The following is a 24,748-nucleotide window of genomic DNA, read 5'->3' on the forward strand; positions in this document are numbered from 1 at the left end:
AAAAATGCCGCACGTTGTGACGTCGTGCGCAACTTCAACGCACCATAACTATGTAATTATTTGTTAGATTGACAAATAAAAATATACGTGTCCAATATTTTTTGATATTAAACATTACGGACTAAAAAAATTTTTTTAGGCAACTAGCCTATTCTTCTGATTAATTCGTTGCGGGTCCAATGACAGTTTTAACTTTCCCCCGGGACAAACTTGACCTTCACTGGTTGGGTTTTTATTGGCGGTCAAGCTGTAGATCCTGGCTACACAGGAGTTGCAGAGGTGGGAATTAGAGGTGGGAATAGATCCCGTTAAGTTAATCTGGTTTGGTTATTGGATACTTTTTGCTTAGTAGTTGAGGAGTCAGATTACGCGAGATGCTGAGTTTCTCTATGATCTGTCATAAGTAGATACAAACAAACTATGCCTCTTTAAAATATTAGTGTAGATTTTCAGTTTAACACTTTCCGCGACAGTGAGATGCTATAGAAGTCAACAATAAATTAAACTTATATTGTGTCTGGGTTACTGTCGCGGAAAGTGTTAACATATTTTATTCAGCAACACAACATCAAGAAAATAATGTGATCGTGATAATTACTATCGTTATTCTAATAATAAGAGTCAACACTTTTTTATTTCATTTGTACAGCATTTATAGGTACAAAATAGGTAGGTATATTGAAACTTATCGTTGATTTTACACAAACGGGCATTACATTCTCATCAAATCGATATAACTTTATTTACTAACCAAGTAAAGCAGCTTTGGGTATGGTGATGGTGTCCTCAGAAGCTTTCCACTGGTCCTGCGTGATAAGAGATGGAAAGGTTTCGTCTTCAACATTCTTGACTTCCAACACCCTCACTGACAGACCTGCAAAGAAAAAACATTATTAAGAATAGAGCTTAAAGTTAGTAATCCTAAGAATATTACATTCCACGTATAAAAGCGATTTGCTATGCTAGGTAGGATACTTTGTGGCAATATTGTTTAGTCAATATAGTGTCAATATTTTGTTTGGCAATTTGCGTCAATATGGCGTCACTCGGATTCGAAACCATTTAGTGGCCGATATTTATATAACAATGTTGACCATATTAATAAATGGCAACATTATCGACGTTGCTTACAGTCAATAACCTATTTTAAAATGGTTGGTCGACTACAAGGAATATGGAAAAGAACATGTGCAAACCATACGAAACTATAATAATATTTTAATAAGTGCCTCTAACGTAAAATTGTTGTTTCAACGATGTAGTAACTTCCATTTACTACCACAGTCTTAAATATCCCCCAATTTTTAATTCAATAACACCAAAGTATACTTACAGATATTCTTCACGACTTGCAAGATGGTTTTCTCTTTGGTCACAGCGTCTGCCAGTAAGAAGGCGTTTTCTTCCAGTTGAGTGAGGAGTGCGCTGGCCGCTCGGTTCTGAGCATCCGCACTGAGGTCTGCCCAGGAGGCACGCTGGCTTTCTTCTAAAAGATTTGATCCTGGAAGAAGAAAGGAACATATAATTTATGATTAGGCAAACCGTATGCAGATCAGTCATCCCTATGTGGGTAAGTAATATATCCCACTGAAAGGCACGGGACAGTGGTTCAGGTTATTACACACTTACACTACCAATCCGCATTAGTGGAATTCAATCACAAAAGAAAGGTAGAGGAAATTGTCTAGAAATGAACACGGAGTACAATTTCATCTTCCAAAATTAACCAGTTAGGTATTTGGTCAGCAATATGAAGTACGTTACCTATAATTAGTAAATTAAAACCCGAGAACGTTCCAATTCACGAGATTATTTCATAAAATATTCGTTGAATTCCGTGAAATGTTTAAAAAAATCCCGGGAATATAATGGGCAATATCGCGGACAATATGGTGAGCAATATTGCGGACAATATAGCGGGCAATTTCGCGGACAATATAGTTAGCGGGCTAAATCGCGAACAACATTGTAAGCAATATTGCGGACAATATTGCAAGCAATATTGTGGGCAATATAGTGCAACATTAACTCACCAGTCTTAATAACCCCAAGCAGCATATCTGTGACGATGGCTTCTCTCTGCCGTGGGTCCGGGAAGGTCTGGACGTTGTGGGACATGCGCTGGGCCAGCTTCTTCATTATGGTGGTGGTGGTCATCATGTCGCCGCCGTATAGTGTCTTCGAGGAGGTCACCTGGGAAGAAACGGTTTTGTTATTTTACGAACTTATTTGGGGTCACTAGCATTTGTCGTATTTTTCCACGATTTTAATATGCAGTAGAGCTGACAGGGTAGATACGGATTTACATCTTATCAATGTTTGTAAAATTAATAAGAAGCACCTGCCACATTTGACTGTAGAGTCGGAAAAAATAATTTAAAGTTGACAAAAAATATAACATGGGTTTGCTCTAGAAAACTATGTCATTGGAGGGGCGCATATGCGATTAATATCCGAGCAAGCTTGCCTGATCACTCGTGGCTTGGAAAGTTTAGGGATATGTAATTTTGGGAAGACAAGCTGGCAAGGCATTCCACTCCTTGGCGCATAAAAGATATAACTAAGGCCCAGTTTTTTGATTCGTAGTTAAAATAACCAATAGTTAAACTTGACAGATGTCAAATGACAAGTGGTTAAATATCAGAGAAAAATGTTTTTCGAACAATGGTTAACTTGACTTTTAGTACATTTTTTAACTATCAGTTTACATTTTGGTAATATTTAACCATTAGTAGCAAAATTTAACAATTAGTTATTTTAACTATGAATCAAAAAACTGGGCGTAAGTAGTTCAGATAACTTAAAGCAGTCAAAAATATACCACGTACCTGAGCCAAATCATTGCTGATGCTGAGCAGTGATTCTCCCTCCCTGACCCTCGCCTCCAAACTGTTGAGCCAGACTGAGCGACACTCGCTGAGGTCTGGAGTTGATCCAAACCACTCTGGTATGGCGTCGGCTGTAAGAGAAAACATGTATTTATAAAGAATACTAAGAAAGGGGTTTTTCTATGAATAGTCAACATCATTATTTCCCAAAGAAACACAGTAGACTGCAGACTTCATCATTCGATAATTTTTTAGGGGTGTTAATCAGTAAATGTATCACACTGATTCAGTATCGGCCGAATCCTCATAATGAGGGCTATCGTTTTTATACATAACAGTTGGCACCCCTGGCGATTGACAGGACCTTACTCTACAGTGGCGCCATCTTGATGAGTGCAAATGCGATAGTCCTCCTACCACTTTAGCGCTCACCAGTTGGTGTCACTGTCTTCGCTACTAGCAAGTGACAGGACCTTACTCTACAGTGGCGCAAACTGGTAAGCGCTAAAACGATAGCCCTCATTGGAAGCGTGCGGATTAATGTGCGGACTCTTAGACTATGTCAGTGCAACATATTATTTTTGTTCTTATACATTTATAACTAAAGCCTGGTCCGTGAGCACGTAGAATCCCGTCCAATGCCCCGAAGCTACCCATCCTTATCGCTCGCGCGTAATTATATTGCTGTCGCGACTGTGCGACGCGCGCCCGCAGTGAGTGTGCGAGCGCGACAGCGACATAATTACGCGCGAGTGACAAGGATGGGCAGCTTGGGGTCATTGGACGGGATTCTACGTGCTCACGGACCAGGCTTTACACATCTATTTGCTGTTTGACACTCACGATAAGCGAAGTCAGACACAGTGGAAGGGTGCTGGCTGGAGGCCTGGGCGTCGGGCAGGCTGGCGCCCCCTCGGTAGTCTATGAGGTGCTCTGGGATATCGCCATCGCGGCCTGGAATCAGACACCAGTGTTTGAATGCCACTTTGCGACACAAACGAAAGTTAGCTCCGATCTTAACGCTAAGATAACTTTTTTGCGTTCGTTTCAACGAAAGCCCATACACTGCTGGAGAAAGGCTACCCCAAAGATATCCACAACGAACGGTCTAGCCCCTTAGGTACTTCCTGCGACCTTCACTAAATCACCAATTTTTCTACTGAGAGGCCGGCCTAAGCGAAAGTTCGCTTCGATCTTAACGCTAAGATAACTTTTTTACGTTCGTTTCCAAAACCCATCCACTGCTGGACAAAGGCTACCCCAAAGATATCCTTAACGAACGGTCTTGCCCCTTAGGTACTTCCTGCGACCTTTACTAAATCACCGATTTCTCGACTGACATGTTATGTCTTCCAGTTCATGGTCGCCTTTTCTGTCCCAAAGGCCACTGCCACATAAGTTTGGCAATTCTGTGGACTATATCTATTACTTTTATTCACCTACCGACCTACTGATTAGATTACGTAGGCAAACTCTGAGCATAGCACGCTTCTCGTTTGATTTCGTTCGTTTCAGCCAAATGACGCTCACTGCTGGACAAAGGCGTCCCCCAAGGCTTTCCATAACGACTGGACCTGCGCTGCCCGCATCCAGATTCTTCCCATGACCATCACCAGATCATCGGTCTACCTAGTAGGAGGCCTGCCCACGCTCCTCTTTTGGATTAGTGATAATTATAATGGTTTAGGCAAAGTAAATACAAATGAGTAGGTCATCTTCATAGAAACGCACCGAGCGCGTTTTGAACCTGGAAGGAAGAAGGAATGGAATATGACCTACTCATTTGTATTTACTCTGGTTTAGGTTAAATGTTACTACTAATTCTCGGGTACATACAGTTTTGCCGTCTATTCTGTTCTCCACCTACCTTTCAACAAAGCTTCCGACCCCAGTCTCCTGATCAGCTGGAGCTGCCTATCCAAGGCCTGTCCCATCGGCTGGTCTAATCCCAGGTCGTGGTAGTTCTCCCCAGACTGCAGACCTGGACCTCGTCTCCTTGGCGTCCGCTTGTCTTCCTCCGTGAAGTGGTGGGGAGTTAGGGTGCACCTGGAATTTAATTGTGGAATTTAGTTTATTTTTTTATTTTATTTTATTTTTGTGCATCATCATCATAATTTCAGTCAGAGGACGTAGGTACTGTTGCTGAATGTACTAAGCTTCCCCTAATAATTTCCAGATTGGATTGTCAATTTCTGTGCATGTACTCTCATATCAATATTAAGTATTATATAGGCACACACGCGTGATTGATTTTTCGAAACATTATTATAATTAATACTATAGTGAGAAAGCTTTTACACTGTACTTTTACACATTTTTATTTTATTCTATTTCATTTATTAAGTCATACACTAGTATTATATTATCTGTGGTCATACAGAACAGGTGAAAATCAAGGGATACAATAGTAGGTTCAAATAACTGCAATTAAAAACTACAATTATGGCAATTATGAGATTATGGCAAATCCCTCCACCATAGTGGAGGAGGCTCATAGTCCAGCAGTGGACTGTAAAGGGCTGTTGATGATGATGATGATGAAAAACTACAATTATAAATAAATGCTTCTAAAAAAGAAGAACAAAGTTTAAGTTGACGAACTTTAAAGATGAACTGAATCGATATTTACTAGCACATTCGATTTTAAAGGTTCAAAATTACTTTAGTAAGCATAAGACAAAGAGAAAAGTATATTCAAAGATAACTTATTTATAAGGCAATACTCACTTCCACCGGGCAAGGCCCGTAGCACCGCCGGGGCAGGGCTGGAGCGCGTATGAACCAGCCAGGGTCCAGTTCCATTCCAGACCCCTGGCTGTGACTTGGGGACAATACGCCCGCCTCCCTAAAGGTGTTGGGTTGGTGGCTGAAAAGAATATAAGTACTGAAGGATTAGCAAAAAAGTTGAGAATTCTAAAGATTAGGTAGAATGTTCATTACATCATCATCATTCATCTTATACATAACTTGAAAAAATCGAAAGGCGGGAATTGAACCCACGACCTTTGGTTTGCCGGGCGACTGCTCTTCTAACTGAGCTACTAAGCACTGGAGGAACCAGTCGAAATTTTCAAGTGTAATACGCTGTTCCGGCCATCATTCATCATAGCTTGGAATCTATCTGTCTTTCTAATTTTTTATTTTATTTTTTTTATTTGAAAACTCAACAGCTTGGTCGACAATTTAACATGTTACAGAGTAGGTAGTACATTATATAACTCTAGCCAATTACAGAGCCTCACAGCTAAAAGCTAAAAACTATCCTCTTTCGAAGATAAACTTGATCTGTAATGCTTGGGTTTGCAAGCTGTAAGATTCTACAAAAGAATTCTGTCAGAAGCAATATTATATTGGATTAGTTCCGCAAAGGGTAGATAGATAGATAAAAGGTTTATTTGCAAAACACACTGACACACAATAAGCAGTAGGCAAGTTTAAAATTTTAATAATTTAAAAGTTAATGACAATTACGAGCATCTTTTTGTGGTGCGGTCGCTAGTGTTTTTCAATGAATTTTAACCACTACTTAGACATTAGATTGAACATTTTTGTTGTAAAATTAAGTATATTATAACTACATAATTTGTCTTTCCGTCGTCTATACAAGCTTTGTTTGGAACCTTTGCTACAATACAATTAGTTTCCTTGGATCTAGGTGTTTTATGATTTTTAAATAAAATATCAAACAACTGATCACTTACAGAAAGCCTTGTCGAAGTCATCATCAGTGTCTTCAGGTCTGCTTTCCTTCGGCGGTTCTTGTACTGGCGGGGACGAGTCCGAGTCTTCGTCCTTGACTGGCCACTGCATTGTCTCTTCTGTCACCACTGTGAGATAAACAATGTGATTAGTAAACACTTACTATGAAACTTCTGTTACACACCAGAATTAGAAAATTTTCAGTGCTGTGGATTCTGTACTGCTAGCTCAAGAGTTTGAATGTTCAAATATCTGCGATCTATCTAATGGATTGCTGTCAGGGTCAGTAGTCATTGCTCAAGCTTAGTGAGGTTTCATAAGCTGATTTACTAGGTCAAAAATCTGCTAAGTTGACCGGACTGCGTAATTCATAAAGATTTTGACAGTTAAAATACTATTGGATGTTATAATGTGCTCCAAGTCATTTCCATCACAGTTTCAAGCCCTTGATTCTTTGATTTCCAGTATCCAGATTAGATGAATTGTAGGACGTTGGAGTGGAGTTCATATTTTAATAAACGAGATAGCTTTTACGGGACTTTTCCCACCTCTCGTTCCCACCACTGCAACTCCTGTGTAGCCAGGATTTACAGCTTGACCGCCATAAAAACCCAACCAATGAAGGTCAAGTTTGTCCCGGAGGAAAGTTAAACTGTCATTGGACCCGCAACGAAATTAATCAGAAGAAAATAGGAGGAGTTCGAATTTAAGGTTCGACTTCCTGTATATTATAAAAGTTATAAGTAGGTACATTTATAAGATTTATAAATTTAATTATTGTTAATAATATTTAATAACTGTTATTTTGTATTGCTGTGCCCAACCGGGTGTGCATTTGTATGTTAGTACCTAGTACCTAACAATATACAGTGTATTCATTATGTGCAATAAATAAATAAAATAAATAAATAAATAAAATAAATAAATTGCGAAGCAGATGGCAGGTGACAAACAAAGGTTTAAAACCTACCGAAAAGATTATGTACCACGGACCACGGACAATAAATATCAATTAAGGGGGCCTATCCTTGCCAATAATATACGAGATAGCTTGACTTACCATTCTCATCTTCTTTGTTGGGCTTGTCGTTTCTAGGGTTGTCAGTCTCCGCTGCCTTTGGTTCCTCCTTCACGTCCGGCACCGTCTCCCGAGGGGCTTGGGGTGGATCCCTTTCTGACGAGGAGTCCGGTTGGCGGGTAGTCGACTTCTGGAAGCAAGGATGTTGTTACTCTTATGTTAATGGCATAAAAACTAAGTACTAGTTCTGAAGCTCGCAGACCTGATGGCCGCTGGAGCAGAAAAGTTCTCGAATGGCGACCACCAGTCGGGAAACGTAGTGTAGGCAAGCCTCCTACTAGGTGGACCGACGATCTGGTGAAGGTCGCGGGAGGTGCCTGGATGTGGGCGGCGCAGGACCGGTCTTTGTGGAAATCCTTGGGGTAGGCCTATGTCCAGCAGTGGATGCCATTCGGCTAAAACGACGACTAGTTCTGAAGACTGGTAAAACGGTTTTGCTGAGGATTTCCACCTTCAAGTGAATACTATTATCAGCATATTTTCAGCTTATGACAGTTCTGTTCACTAATGGATGTAAGCTTCTCCTAAACGCCCTAAAGCATGATTTTCTCCTGTTTTTATAAAGCCAGACATTTCTGATCTTCTTGGTTCTTACAAGTATAAGAAGTGGGAATAAATAGTCCCTCTAATCTACTATCTTCTTGCAAACAACATCGTAGCACTAAGAAAAATGTTTCCCTAGTTCTGCAGTAGCACTGCTTAGTAGAAGCAGTGGGAAAAGGTCTTTGATATTTTTGCATACTATGAAATTTTCAGAAGTAGAATAAATGTAAGAGAGAGACAAGACAAGCTCTTTCTCCACGAGCTATTCCTTAAACCTACCTTAGTCCCAAGATCTCCCAGCTTCACCTCTGGCGGCAGAGTGATATGCGGCCTAAAAGTCGGCGGTGTTATGACAGTGGGCTTCTTCCTTTCCCCCTGCTGGACCTGGACCGGGTTCTTCGGCACTGGAGCAGCGGTAGACCGCCAGACTGTCGGCTGGGAGGTGATCAGCCAGGGTGGTGATGGGCGGTTGGTTGTGCTTGTTGTTGAGGCTGAAATGGCGAAGATAGCGAGTTAGTGGTGAGGATTTGTTTAAAATTTGTCTTGATATTAGAATTGTAAAAGTTGGTGAGTGGTAAAATTGGTCAAACATCAGTCTTTTTGTTGTTGAGTCTCGATTTGTAAAGGTAACTTCGTTCGTTCGTTCGTTCGTTTCAGCCAAATGACGTCCACAGCTGGACAAAGGCCTCCTCCAAGGTTTTCCACAATGCACGGTCCTGTGCTGCCCGCATCCAGGCTCTTCCCTAGAAAGGTAACTTCGTTAGTGCCATATTCGGTCACATATTTGTATTGTGATGAGAATGACATCTGGAAGCTGGTTCTGCAGTGTTGGTATCTCCTTCATTTTAGAATGAGGAAGCGAGAAACATATATAGAGCTGGACACATTTAACCCACTTTTTAACCCACTATACTTCTTTTGGGCACTATTTTTTAGAGTATTCGCCAGAAAATCGTAAATTAGGCCCAAGATGGTTCCAAAAACATTGCAATGGTTTTGAAGATCGCAACGAGAGTGGATGGACAAGCCTTGTAACTGTTGAGGATTTCCTCAAATACTTGCTACATCATGACTCATGAGGTTGACTGAGCTGAACAATAATAAGGCATCTTACCTGGTACACATTGGTAGTGCGCTTCTAAATATTTCAATGTGTTTGGACATGGATCCCCGAAGACGTTCGTACTGGCCAATATACTGCAGTTCTGGTGCATGCTACATCTGTGGACAAAAGAAAACAAACGAAAATTAAGTTATTAAATTGTTATAAGCTTTGGATCTAGAAATTTTTTCACTTTCTTGGCTGGAAACCTATAACAAACAACCACGAGCGGTTTTCCACGTATCTACAGCAAATTCGTTGTAAGTGTTTACGACTCTATCCACAAATCGTTAGGTCTTCTTCTTGTCGTGTCGACAACAAACCTACACAGCGTCAGCCCAAAACTCCGCCACAAGAGTGGCGTTGTCAGTAGCCTTCATTAAATCTTCCTGCGTGCAGTTGTTTGGGCACGCAGGTCACGACATCATGTGCTTCGTCGACTGGGGAACAAAACCACATTTGTACTCCAAGTTTGAGCCATCCAAGAATCCCCACCTGAACAGATTGTCCTTACTACGGCCGATCTGCGTCCGAAGTCTATTAAAAGATTTCCATGTAGCCCACCCACAAGGTGGACCAACGACATCATAAAGGTAGCAGGAAAGCGCTGGACGCAAGCCGCTACCAACCGGGTAACATGGAAAGCATTGGGGGAGGCCTATGTTCAACAGTGGACGACCTATGGCTGAGATGATGATGATGATGATGATGATGATGATGTAGGCCAGGGGAGCTCATGTCCAGGCGGAGGACTCTTAGACATCGTCAGGTATTGAGGATATTATATCCAATAGGAGGTACGATAGTAGGTCTAGGCCTACCTACTAACGTACTGAGTACGCCCTCCCTCCCCTTGTGTCTAAATGAAAAACTACCATGCATCCAGTAAATTTACATATAAACGCAGAGCTTGTGTACTCCCGTTCATCCGTCAACAGCTTCATTCCAGTGTTACGATTAAAAACGGTTAGTGATGACGTCACGCGTAATGGCTATCAATCCGACGCCATTTGCATGAGTTAGCCAGTTTATTGGCAATCTCGCGGCTACGGTTGCCAGGTGTCCGGCTAAAGTTGGATTTTTCGGACGTGTCCGGCCAAATATTTTCTCGTCCGGAATTTTGTTAGGCTTTTAATGTGGCTGCCGCGCCAGCCGAAAGTCGAGTGCACAAGTAAAGCCATGAGCGATTATTTTAGGAAATATTTTTCGGCTGTGAGCACATAATAATATTAGGGCTTTTAAAAAGCTATGATTAGCTGTTAAAAAAGGAATATTAGGCTTATTAACATAGTCTCTAATATCAAATTGTTACTAACCAAAATATGGACTGAATTATAATATTAATGTCTGACAATAAATGATTTTTATTTTACTTTGTGTTTTCGGACGTTGCAACCCTACGGCTAACATGATAACCTTCGGTGTAGCGAATATTTAATTTTCGGCAATTTTCGACGACCGAGTTACATTACCATGGGATTTAGGATTATTTTAGCATGAACGCGTTGATGGGGTGTGAAATGGGTGAAGGCAGTTCCGAGGATAGGATCTAAATCAACTTCTAAAAAGCTGCTGTATTACTTCAGTCAGGTCACAAAAGAAAAGTAAGATGGTAAGCTAAAAACTAGCTAGGGTGATTTTGTAACAATATTGTGTGTCACACAAGGTGGACCGACGACATCGTAAAGGTAGCAGGAAGGCGCTGGACGCAGGCCCCTACCAACCGGGCAACATGGAAAGCATTGGGGGAGGCCTATGTTCAGCAGTGGACGTCCTATGGCTGAGATGATGATGATGATGATTCTGATGTCTAATACATATACTGTATTTATCCGTACATAACATCTGTACATAGACACGGATTCTGAATATTAAATTCATATAAGACTCAACCTGCGTTTTGAAACGAAACTCAAAAATAAATTGCAACTTAGCTTAACTACGCGGCTACGTTTAAATTTATTTTCAAGTTAATATTCACATTGAGTAGGTATTCAATATTTCAATCAATCAAGTTAATTACGATAATATCTACCGTATTTTAAACAGTGTCCGTTATTTCTTATACTGTCACTCTCTTGGGAATCGAACCCAAATCTCTCGAGCGTGAAAGTCAAGAGTATAAATAATTTATTGTTTAAAACATCCTTGTATGTATTTATTTAATTATCTTAGGACGTCCACTGCCTTGTTTATTTGATAACTTCCAAAACTCATTATTATTAAAGTATTAAATATTATGATTTCCGCGACAATTATTACGACTTCTGTTATCTTTTTCGACTTATTCCTAATCTGTTTTTAAATTATACAGTAGTAGGATACCATAAAGACAAGTAATTAAATAATTAATTAACAAAACATGTTCCAGATGATATTTCCGAAAGCGTTAAGTCCTTAACGGTTATTGATTCAGAGTTCCGTACACTAAAATTATTATTCAAAGGTGTATTTAGTTAAGTATCTAATTAGATGTAATCTAGTGTGCTTACTATGAGTTTACGTTAGGTGCGCTCGCAACTGCGTCAAAAACTGACATTAAATGTATGGCAGATTGTACTGCGCCCCTAGCGGCTACTTTCAAGAACTAAAATCTTTATAGATTTTTTGACGCACACACCTAACGTAAAGTCATGTTAAGCACACCGTTTTCAGGTTTAAGTTACTAGATATCAGACTGAGTGTCGAACCTACAAACGCTCTGGTTTTGTAGAAGTTGAAACTAGTACTTTACTAAAGCTTGGCAGTATAGTATTTGCTAATCAACGCTTTATCACAATCTGTCAAATTAATGTTAATGACACTACGATGGAGACAAAACAGTCATCATCACCATCCCCATTACTTTAAGCCAATGGTGGCAGTCCCACTGCTGGAAATAAGCTTCCCAAGAAACCCAACAATCCGTGATCTTCGGCTTTTTCTTTCAGCTACGGCAATTTCAGCATGTATTCTGTGGTTTTAGTTATAGTATCTATAATATGGGAATTTTTCAGTTTTTATAAGCAATGGGGGTTTTCGCTACACCATCATAGCAAATGGTTTATGCATCTGTAACGCGGATCCCTGAACTGGACTTACGTTAATCAATACCATAACATTTCTCCGATCGTTTACATTTATTTTTCCGTCTCATCATTTGTATAATAATTAATTAGCTGAGTATAATTATGTAATATGATACTTGCCTCTAATTGGTGACACGATACCGCTTCATGTCTTTAATAATAAATAATAATGTCTTATATTATGCTCTGATTGATCTCCCGATATGGTTTAATTAGTTAGGTTATTATTTTTAAATGGTTTGCTTTATCGACAGTTAATGGGCATCGTGAAAAGGTCAGCAAAACGATTAAATTTTGTACTAAAAATAAATATTTTTGAAGTCAAATTAGCGTTAAGTAACAGTGTGTCAACTCAAAATTTTAAAGATTTAAAAAGTAGACTAAATTCGTAAAATACATTTTAATTTAAAATGAAATCGTACTATGTAAAATTAGGTAAGTAGGTACTTAGCTATTGTGCTGAATTCGATAAATGCCGGATTATCGATAATATGAATTTAATAACACCAATTGATTATAGCTCATCAGAACTAACAAAATAACGGTATATAGGTACGCAAAATGGCATAACGCAACTAAAATTAGCAAAGCTCTCGATATAATGGAAACCGCAAATGTGACGGTAAATGCTTTATTTGGACAATATGAATAACGGCGGATTATGGCCAGGTTGCACCGTGACCTGTTTTTGTCTAATCCGCAGTGAATTGTTTGGACTGAGCTCAGATGGCGCCACATGATTAGTATAGTGATACGTGATGAAACGCTGCATGTATTGTGTATGGAACGGTAACGTTGGGATCTATTGCTGGGTATTTGCCATTGACAGTGTATAAAGACCTTTTAGTTGTGGAACATGTTTAACGGTTACTATAACCTTAACCGGTGTTTTTTATATCTATTTGGACAGATTTTTGAGGTTTGTTATAGTTATAGCAAGATAGTCAAAAGTGGCTCCAAATGGTTCGTGTAATATTACACACGTTGCTGCTCGCCAGTTCTGTTACTTGAACTTGGCTTGACACGCTACCGCATGTCTAGATTTAGATACTCGTTTCTGATGATTAGGCGTTTGTTAAAAAAGGTCCTACATGAATGAAGCCCTTTGGCTCACTGTTTCGAAAGACAGTATTTTTTAAGTGTAAAAATGTTACAAAAACAAATAGCAAACTAACCTGCTATGTAAAACCCGCAAACTCCTGGTGGACATGCAGTTGACACTCCAGTCGATGTTCCCATGGTCGTTGCAGATCGTGATCGAGAACCTTCCATAGTTCGCCCTGATGAGGTGGATGACGGAACCCTCGCTGCAGCCGATCTTGAGGGTCTTCCCTTCGCAAGCGTACGCCGTTTCGTATCTTGGTTCTGGAATAAAGAAAAATAGTGATGAGAATTTGAGATTTTTTGATGATACGCTATGATAGAATAGAGAAAAAAAATTAAGGATGAGAATTTGCGTTTTTTGAGTTGGGACACTGTGACGTTCTGTGGCCAGACGAATAAATAATTTTAGAAATAATCACAATGTAATAAATGGCGATGTAAATTATTTAATCTTAAACAAAACAGAAAAATATCTCCGTTTTATTTTTGCAAATCACAAAGAGATTTTTGGATTACTTCTGATTGAAACAACCAATAATATTTCCACTACGTTTTGTTTGACCGAAGAAATAAATAATTAGTCTTAAATGCTTTAAATTAGTTTTTTATATGTATTAGATTTACCTAACACTCAAATCATTGTTTGACTCTATCAATTCTTTTATTTCATTATATCAGTCTGATTATAGCCACGATATTAATCGTAGTAAGCTTCCCTTGATAATAAAACCAAGCATAACCCCTGAAATATTTTCGCCTACCGTCCATATCCTTCATTTCGTTCGCAAAATCGTTCTGAAACCTCTTGTTTTCGGATCGTTCAGAAAATGATTATGAAACGTTGAGTCGACAGTTTTTCTTTTTGTCCCGAAAGGCGCAAATGGTTCTCGGTTAGTGATGTGCAAGTGTGCAAGATGAGTGTCCCGGTTTCCCAGTCATTAACTGTCCCAAGTTACTTCTCAGGCTGAAATAAGAGTGTGTAGTTTATGTAGTCACACTATGTATAACATCGAGCCAAATAAGACTTTTTTTTTGGTAGACATCTATGAAAATTTTCTAAGAAATAAAATCATATTCAGTGTTATGCAAGAAAACTTTGTAGGTTTGAGTCGTGTTTTCAGTTTTTACAAATATAGAGCAGAACTTAAATAGAGTTAAAGGATTCGATCAACGAATCAGCTTCAACACTCACAGAACTGTCATCTCGCGTCATCGTATATGACATAGTCATCATTATACTTACAGTTGCAACGCATAATATCATTACTGTTGTCCCATGTCCTTGACATATTGTCCTGCAAAATATGTATATCATTACTGCCGTCCCATGTTCCTGTTCTGACTTTGTCCCATGTACAGTCGCGGAATGAAAAGGTTCGTCACCGTGTCGGTTTTCGCTTGCACTCGGTACTGTAAGAGTCAAACCTGCCAACATAACCGTGCAAGAAACAGTGCTGCTAACATTTAAATAAATATGACGTTTGCTAACTAAAAATAAGGTTTAGCTTGTTTATATTTCTATCCCATCAGTGGAATGTTACAAAATGTAGTTTTATTTATTTAATAGATAATGGCAGGTTGAACCAACAAGAAGGTTTTAGTTTATCAATCATAATAATCTTCTTGACAAGTTAAATCGTCAAACAACTTTGAACTCAATAATTTTGAACATTACTCACGAACAGTTAAAGATCATTTTCTCTAACTCGAGATTATTCTGTAACATAGTTTCAAAAGGTAATATGTGCTCGCGATTCGTTGAAGGAATCAATTTGAAAACTGACGAACCTTTTCATTCCGTGACTGTACCTGTCCCGATTTTGTCCCAACTCGTCGTGTTACTGGCAACACTACCCCCGTCCGTTTAATTGGGTTTATTTGCGGAGAGATGAATGTTGTTTCCTTTTCGAGAAAGGAGCGCTATTCCCGCGAGTATTCGCCCGTGTGTTTTCATCTTTGATGGGAGTTTTTGTAGGCGTAGTTCGATTTTGTTAACAACTGTCTTGCATAAACGAGTAGAGATGTTTTTTACCCGACTGCGCTAAAAGGAGGGTTATGTTTTGAGAACTATTGGATTGAATTTGTGTTGTTTTTATCGTCTTCTGGTGCTTGTTGGACTTCCTATTATGTATTTATTTGAAACTTAGATGTTTAAGTTTGAGGCGAACTTAATGCCATATGGCATTCTTCTCCACTTAACCTTACGGGCTAACTGACTATTAAATTGAGAGCAATGTTTTCTTATAACAGGACGAAGGCCATGGGCAGTCTCATCACATTTACTACATTTTAGTAGGAAATTATTATTCTTAAAGTCCTTAACCCTTAATAACTTTGGTCTTTTTATTTCCATGTATATTAAACCAAGTTTTGTTTGACTCATTTTGATTTACGGATTTAAGTACTTGATTTAACTGAAAAACAAATAGAATCTTGAAATTTTCCATCACCCTCCAATCTATCAACTACTTATGGAATATTTTTATCATAAATCTGCCCTGTCCATATAGGTTTACATATTCGTTTTTTCTATGTAATTACCTGATCCCCTTGTCTTGTGAATTGTTTCCCCTAAAGTGGGTACTGGACACGGATTATAAATCATTTTTATGACCCCTACCCCCTTACGCTCTAAATTAGGGGGGTGACTGGCGTTTTAACGTCAAACGTTTTCTTTATGATTTAGAATANAATTTCTTCAGAAAAACTTTATCACAGGTGGCAATTTTATAAAAATCGATAGTGGCAGGGTTATCCATTGTTTTTGGGACACCCGGTATAATAAAAATATGTAAGAAAAACGATCAAAACATTTGAAAATGCGTTAATTGCAATCCATTCATAGAGTTTCAAGTGGTGGACCAAAACGAAATATTTAATAGCCAAAACCCACCGCCCCCATAACTCAGTACCTACTACACTTCCCTTTTTCAAATGGCATAATTACCCACTCATATATCCCAAAACATCTTAAACTCAAAAATTACACCCTATTCCAACGTAATAAAGTTCAAACTCGCGTGACAGGATTAATGTCATAGCTGTCATTTGACCACCGATTTCATTTATAAATAAATATAAATAATAAATAAATCTTTGGACAGTTTCACACAGCGCCAGCTAGCCCCAAAGTAAGCAACTTAATGCTTGTGTTATGGGTGCTAGCTTAACGGATATACTACTTATATACTTTTTTTTAAATACATAAATATTATACATAGTCACACCCAGACCCGTCACAGAAATTAAAATTCATCATTTCAATTTCTGCCCGGCCGGGAATCGAACCCGGGACCTCTCGGCATAGTAGTCCGTTCTGAACCACTACACCAAACGGCCGACATTACACCAAACGGCCGACGTATTTGAAAATGAACATTAAATCGAAGGTCACAAGGTGAGTATTACGTTGTTGCTGTTTTATAGCAGTCGCAGATGTAACAATATTGGTTTCCCGGTGAATTTAATTTTGTCTGTCGTTATCGAGTATAGCGATTAATAGCAGACTTTAGTATGGTTTTACTGCGGTTTGTATCTAAAGAATAAAGGTTAGGTTACATTTACACAGCCTAGCTAGAGCCACTTCTTCGCCCCAGCTGTAGATAATAATATGTTGTCTCGAAGTAGTGGTAGGGCAGGTTATACATATTTGGGAGTTTTAAGTGCCCTGAATAGAGCCTACATACTAATAAACAATAAGAGTTTGACGGTACATAGTTGCTTTTTAATTCAAGAAATACTTAGTCCTATTTTAATGACTTAAGTGACGTCATCTAAGTCTTCTAAGTTTTATAAGTAGGTACCTTTATTCATGTGGCAAGAGTAAACCTAAATTTTGACTGAAAACCGCAATAAAATTGTTTATAACCTTGTGTTGCATATTAATAAAGTTAACAATAGAACAGCAAAATTATTGCAATCACACAAACCATGACGAATTTCCATTCCTCTAGAATGTTGTCTTTGATTGATAGATAGTTCAAAATCAAATGAAGTTTGATGTTTTGGGTGACTGTACGCTATGCGTTTACAGGAATAAACAAATAAAATATTTTACAACTTGATTTAATGACAGAGAACTTGAACGAAGTTTCATTAGCTTCGAGCGGCTGTGTTGTAGGGAAAATCATTTTGTAATTAAGTACTTACGTGTATTCTTAGGACGAGTTGCACCACTTCATTATAACCGTAACTAACAATAACCGGTGCTTTTTGTATGGAGTTTGACAGATTTTTGACGTCTATTAAAGTTGAATTAAGAAGGTGCAACCCAACCTTAAAGTTTGAAAATAAGAGTAATTTAAAAATCGAACGCATTTCTTTTTTTTTTTCGTGCGCAACCATAACATTTTTTGAAAAGCGACTTTGGCGCATCGGTTCACACGGCCGGTCCAACCCCTCAACATTTTTTGAAATTCGAGGATCGAATGTAACTTTTTTTTACTCTAACTAAAGGCTTGCACACTGCTGGCCAGTGTCATGCAATTTAATTTAGTATTCAATTTCCATAACGATACCCGGTTCCCATCACACATGTCGTTCGTTAAACTTTACCGTTTAACGTTAAATTTATCGCGCGGACAGGCGGCTTACGTTAATCTGTGCCTACTTTAAATATTCCCAAACTTTTTGATTAATAGGTGCCCACCATACGATCATTGCGGCGAAATGTCAGTGCACGGTTTTGCTGTAATTTTCAGGTGATTATAAGAATGTCTAGAATAATTAATTATGCATGATGAATGAATGTTTCGGCTAGGATGAGTAATTTAATGTTAATGATTTGTTTGCAAGGCGCTGTTTGTCTTTTGTTTTGAGTATTTCTGTTGCAGTTTCATACGATTGTACTAGGACTTGTTCCCACGGTAATCCCGTAATGCAGGATCCCGCAAAACTGGACTGTGATGTGAACACAAGTTGTTTGAAATTCAGACTACAAATTCGACCCGACTGGTTGTTTGCGGGACACTGCAAACAGGATGCAACTTTTAAGCTTGATTTCCAGTGTACTATCTAACGTCATAACGCTAACGGTACAATGCTGTAATCCTGTAATATCAATAAGAAATTCCCAAATAAAGACATAGATGTTATAATGTTCTTTTAACAGTTAAATCAGCCTTTCAACAAAATGTCTGATTCGATGCGTCCGAAAAATTCTCAAGTGAAAATTTTAAAAAACCCCAAACTAAGTAAATACGAGGAAATGTGAAAGTTAAACTCGCAAAATAAAACTGTTGACGAATAAATTTGGACGGAAATAGGGTCCATGGATTTAATTAAGTGTATTTGCATACTACCCGCGTCCGACTCGACTTTGTGTAAAGGCGCATTCACAATTGAAGTTGCAACAAAATGAGTACAAAACCAATCACTAAACAATACTTAATAAGGTACAATTCTTCTTGATTCCTCTTTGTCTTTCGTTTGGCCTGTAGTAGGTATATGATATAATCAATATTGATTTAGATTTTTCAAAGTCACACATCATTTTTTAAGCGCTTTGCGAAGACAACTTGAATTTCCAACATATCTATACCTATAAGTAACAACTAACTATTTAGCTGTATAATATAGAGTATAGAGACAGATCAGTTGGAAAAACTTATTCCTTTAAGCCACTAACATGAGACCACGAGGGCGTCAAGAAACAATCAAAAGTATATTAAAATTAATATTATCTTTAAAGTTTTAAGAGTAAAGTCAGTGTGAATGGCTCTTTAGGACGCTTACCCTCGCTTTTGATTTGTTAATGTCAATTTTTATGAGTTCCCCAAAGTTGGCGCTGTTAAAACTCTATCACTTTGACGGTAGAACAATAAAACTGAGCTGAAACTGTTCTGAAATTAATTGAATAGGTAATGTAGAACTAATAATAACGAGGAAAATTGGGACAGATAATAAAAATGTTATATTCATATAATATACATAATCTCATTTCCTATTGTATCATAAATAGGTAAATACTAATAGTAATAAGATAGCGGAAAAAGATGTCTACGTAAATGGAATCGAGAACGCTAGCAAAATAAAAGAAAAAAACTGTATTTACTCCGCTCGGGAAATCCCCTAAAGTTTTATAGACACAAATCTCTCTCCAGCTCTACATCTAGAGTGGGTACTTTTATAAATTCCTCATTGCAACCCCACATCCCATTCACTATTAGGCAAAATGTGCAACCCCAGCGGGTCCCGGTTTATTTTTATCAGCCGACCGCAAGCCGGACCTTAGAACTGACCACAAAATAGTTTTATACAGCAGGTCAACTTGATACTACTTATAAAAAACTTATTTTAACATCATCATCATTTCAGTCACAGGACGTCTACTACATAGGACTTCAGATAAAAAACAGCGCAGTTAACATTTTTTACAGATACCTAAGCCTGAAACAATTGAAAAGGTTGTAAGAAACAAGTTTTTATGAAATAAAGACAGTTCTGAATCTGAATATAGCGGTTAAAGCGACTTATCTTGTGATAAGCGCTATTTTCAGACAGATTTTACTAGCATAAAGTCCTAGGAAGAGAGATTGCTTTTCCCGCCTCCACTGCGGCCAACACAGTGATTCGGCTATCGTAAAACAAGCTGTAAACCTTCTCCTTCGATTTTTGAATCGATGTAACGTCACTCGCGCTCAACGATTCGGACTTGAGAAATTTATGGCCACGTGTTTTAAATTTAGAACGCGATACGGGCGCTACCTGATTTCTCTGGATTTTTGGTTTAGCTGCAACTTGAGACGTTTCGGAATTCAAAAATTTAAATTCAAATTCTTTGCGTATACTTTACAAATGGGGTGCACAAACGTCAAGTCTGTCAAACTCCATACAAAAACACCGGTTATAGTTATTGTCACGGTTGGGGTGCACCATCTTACTTTACCTTTAATAAACGTCAAGTCTGTCAAACTCCATACAAAAACACCGGTTATGGTTATTATTACGGTTAAAATAAGGTGGTGCAACTCAGCCTAATTTTGTATTAACCCATTNAAAAATACTACTTTTGTAATCACGCGTTGATAAATAAAGGAAGATAAAGTGATAGTATTTTTTTTAAACAATACCAATATAGTTCATTTATTGCAAAAATGGTGCAAGCAATAAAATTCGAAGATAAATTAAAGACGATAACATAAATAATACTATGTGAAAATAAATATCACATGATTGTCACGAAGTATTTTATAACGAGTACTACTCGTGTCACAATAACGAGTGGACATCGGTGCCTAATTGAGACATCATCTCCCTTATGTTTCAATAACCTTGCTGTGATCAAGGGATACTGGCTTTTATTGAGTATAGAATAAGACTTAGACTATTATCAAGTGATATTTCTTGAGATTTAGTAAATTGTTCACATGCTCGGTGCAATGTATTAGAGGGTGCGATACAGTCATGTGGAAAATTGGATTTAGAAAAATATTTTCTCTATCACTTTATTGTAGTAATGCAGAATAAAAGTAATTATCGAATATTTCACTCATGATATTATGTAAATAACTTGTAACGAGTTGATTTTTAGAGTAGCTACTTAAAAATGTTTTAGAACTGATTAAGGCCAAATATTTCATACAGAGTCACGTTTCTTTTATTAAGGTGGGTGGACCATGGAAGGCCACGCTCTTTTGAAGGCCAACTATCAAAAAGTCGTACTTATTGACATGAAAACACATATTCCTTCGGCTATACACTAAGATCCATCAAACTTAAGGCCACAGATGCGGCGGCGAGTCGCTCGCGCCGTACCGTTACAGTTAAAACAATGTTTTATATTTATAATATTTTTATTTACAAGGGTTATTCAACTTTTTAACTCATATTAACTCATTTTGGCCTTACAAAGAACGGACCCATAAGAAGGCCATTTGAGGTAAAAAAAAAAGTTTTTAATTTCATTATAATACGCGTTGGCTAGTTATTTGATGTCAATATAATACTCATTACTACTGTTTTTAAATAATTTCCAATAATGTATTCTTAGTTATACGATGGTGTTCAAGTAATGTTCTTTGAGTTTTTTATAAATGATAAAAATATATTGAGCATTTAATGTTTTGTTTAAATGAAAGAGCTTATTATGTAGTTTTAGTAAAAGCGAACATATTAATTGTTACAAATCTATTTTTAAGTTGAACGACTGATGTATAATATTGGCCTTGTTTGGAGCCGTGTTGCTTGCAAGGCCATTTGGAAGAGCTTAACAAAACTTAAGTTTAATGAATACTGATTAAGGCTAGGTTAAAAAAAAGTGATTTATATGGTACACAATAAAACAAACTATTATTTGATAATTTGTTTTTTTTCATTTATCCAGTTAATAAAGGAATAAAAAGCGTTTACTCGTTAGAGTGGCCTTCCATGGTCCACCCACCTTACTATGTATTTATTTAAGTAGGATATAATCTATCCGCCATAGTTTTCATTTAAAGACAAGCAAAAGTGTACAAATACCAATAAAAAAAATGTGTAAAAAATAGGCTAGGTAAAAAGTGTACAATAACTGGAGGGCGACGAATGTTTTTTGTCGCAACTACACTTTCCGCACATGTTATTCTACCCGCGTTAATATATCAAAAAGTGCGTATATCCATCTGCATTTGTGCACTGGAGTGTACAGGAAAGGGCCCTCAGGGCGCTTTAACAGCAATGTATGGGCCCCTGGTCACGTATCGTATGAAGTAGCTTCCTGCATACATCGCGGCCATTTTTCTTTTTGGTTTTTCGTGCATTGTTGTGGTGTGGAGACGGATGTTTTTTTTACTTTTTTATTTTTGTAACATGATAGAGATATTAAAAATGTTGCTGATGTGATGGCCGATGTAAAATGTCTTATTTGTTGTTGTAATAAAATTAAACTAAAATAGCCTTTGATTTTACAGCCGTTTAGCCGTTTATTCTTAGCTTGTCTTTTTATTGTAAAATGCGACAATAAAAACTTATTTTTAAACGCAAGTAGGATTTTCAAAAGCACTTTTACATGTAGTATTATCATGTCTAGTTCAGGAGAAATATATTATTTCTTTCTAAAGTTAGTTTTTTTTATTTGTGCGATTTTATAACTAAAAGAAACAAAAAGTATCCTCCATACCAACTTAACCCAAAAACTGCACACAATTTAGCTCCTCCGAGCGGAAGCGTGAAGAACTGAGACCTTAGGGGAGGTGAGAATTGCAGGGGTTGTCAAATAAGATTTTTTCCTCAATCGGGGTCTCAGGGACCCCGGCCCAAGAGACCCACCGGTTATACAATTTGCGACAGAGGGTTAGGCCCAGTTATAAGCCGGCAACATTGATTGCGAGTGTCGAGGGCCATAATTGCTTCTCAGTACAAGATTATGGTGGGAATGATAAGAAAAGGTTTTTTGATTGCGTGAGTTAAGATCTTTACGAGTAGTCTTAATTAATGCTTTACTATATTTATAAAATAGTAAGATTTATTTCCTCCTTGGGGGAGGCATTTGTCCAGCAGTGGACGTCGTTCGGCTGAAATTAACGAATGAAGATTTATTTTGTGTCGTTCTTTTAATTACGGGCTGATACTGTGTAGGTTTTTTGTCGACACGATAAGAAGAATAATTACGTGATCAGTTAATGAGGGTTTTCGCGATTGAAAAATCCAAATGCTGCATGATTGGTGGATTTTAACATATCTGTCAATGTCATGTCAAAATCCACCAATCATGCAGCATTTGAACCTCCCGTCTACGTATTGCCATCTGGCGGATTTTTCAATCGCGAACACCCTCATTACACATAACTTCAACAAAAGATTCGAATGACCATTTTTAGTTGTCAGCCATTTTAATCTTTCTCTTTGTAGGTATCTAGTAGGTATGCTTCTGGTGAACTTTTATAACATTCTTTACTCTCCAATATTTAAATCATTTTACTTGAAAAGCTTAACTGTTCAGTGTAACTTCAGTTACAAAGCACACGATGTAAGAAGATAATAATATTCCCTCCAAAATGGAGTCTGTACGCGGTCCAATTTGATCTGTATTCATAAATTGTGCAGCACGATTTAGGTATAATTTAAATTCAGAAATACGCTTAAGTATTAGACATTCGATTGATCGGGGATCAACTGAATTAATTCACATCGAGTGTCGTTTATTCCATCCAATATAATGGTCACGACTGAAGCTGTAAGCCACGACGCGGTTAAATGTGGATATACAGGTTGTTTTATTGGCCAGATCGATAACTGTCAAAAATAGGGAGTTTTGACATAGATTTTAATAATAAAAAAATAAGATTTTAGGAAAAATTGATTTGAGTTTATGGAGAATACACTCATCCCATTTTACTATACCAAATAATTAGTGTGGAGTAGCATAGATACCAAAAGCAAACTGGTAATAATATCAAACGGTAAACTGACTCATAACAAAGGAAAGAAATATTGGAGGGTTTATTTTTAACATAATCCAACTAACTATAAAATGTTTATTACATCTTAAATAGCTGGCCATTTCATAGTAAAGTTTAGCTGACTGGCCCCTGGGAGATTATTTTCTATTTTTATCCAAGGACGAATCATGCAAACTTGAGAAATTCACCCTGTATACGATTTGTAATTGCAATTTAACCAACCTAGTGGTTATATTCTGGTCAAGGCTACACTTAAACACTTATTTCCATATTAGAGTTAGCATTTTATAGTCGAAAAATGAAGGTAGGTGAGTAATAGGAATATTTTGAGTTCACTAAACAAAAATACTACTAAGTGATAGATAAAATTAATCTTTTTATAACTTTACCTGACAAAATTTTAAAATACTATGGGCTATATTTCAAATAACATTCCAATATACCCAACCCCATCAAATACATCGATAAATTCCGTCTTCAAATAAGTACCATTCCTATAAAACCCATTTAAACCGCATCTTACAATACACCTGCCTTATCTACGAAAGTGCAGGAACCAACCCTACAGAAAGGGCGCGGGTGCGAAAGGCCCTTCCGACTAAAATTTAGTACACAATGTACATCAACAACAGAATAAAACTCGCTTTATTTATGACGGGGGAGTCCCCGAAAACCGTCTGACACTTAAAAAATAATTCACCTAGGAATTAGTGGGGTGTGGTGGACCCCGGAAATATACGGCTATGAATTGTCATAACTTTTTAGGGTTAAACCTGTACCTACTATTAGCTGGTTAATATTACTACTATAGCTTACGTTTACGTTTCCGTTTTTCGTGAACTCGTTAAAGATATGATTCAAGCAGGAAAAGCTACCACAAATTAAAAATATTTTTAGTTTCATCATCATCATCATCATTTTCAGCCGCAGGACGTCCACTGCTGAAC

General features: G+C 37.6%; 1 protein-coding gene across 1 annotated transcript; it reads right to left on the reverse strand.

The window, feature by feature from the left end:
• Positions 1-751: 751 nt before the first annotated feature.
• Positions 752-13,682, reverse strand: LOC114351629 (latrophilin Cirl-like; the record flags this gene model as incomplete). The annotated part of the gene is made up of 12 exons (XM_028302906.1): positions 13,494-13,682; positions 9,263-9,369; positions 8,428-8,639; positions 7,588-7,735; positions 6,530-6,655; positions 5,556-5,694; positions 4,696-4,874; positions 3,672-3,782; positions 2,829-2,959; positions 2,034-2,193; positions 1,334-1,501; positions 752-874 (listed from the first exon to the last, which is right to left on the reverse strand). Coding segments are annotated over exons 1-12 (1,639 nt in total), but the record flags the coding sequence as incomplete, so codon positions are not given.
• Between the last annotated feature and the right edge of the window lie 11,066 nt (positions 13,683-24,748).

The sequence above is a fragment of the Ostrinia furnacalis genome, unplaced genomic scaffold (assembly GCF_004193835.3).
Source record: "Ostrinia furnacalis isolate ACB-3 unplaced genomic scaffold, ASM419383v2 OfSCF1167, whole genome shotgun sequence".
Taxonomy (NCBI): Eukaryota; Metazoa; Arthropoda; class Insecta; order Lepidoptera; family Crambidae; genus Ostrinia; species Ostrinia furnacalis.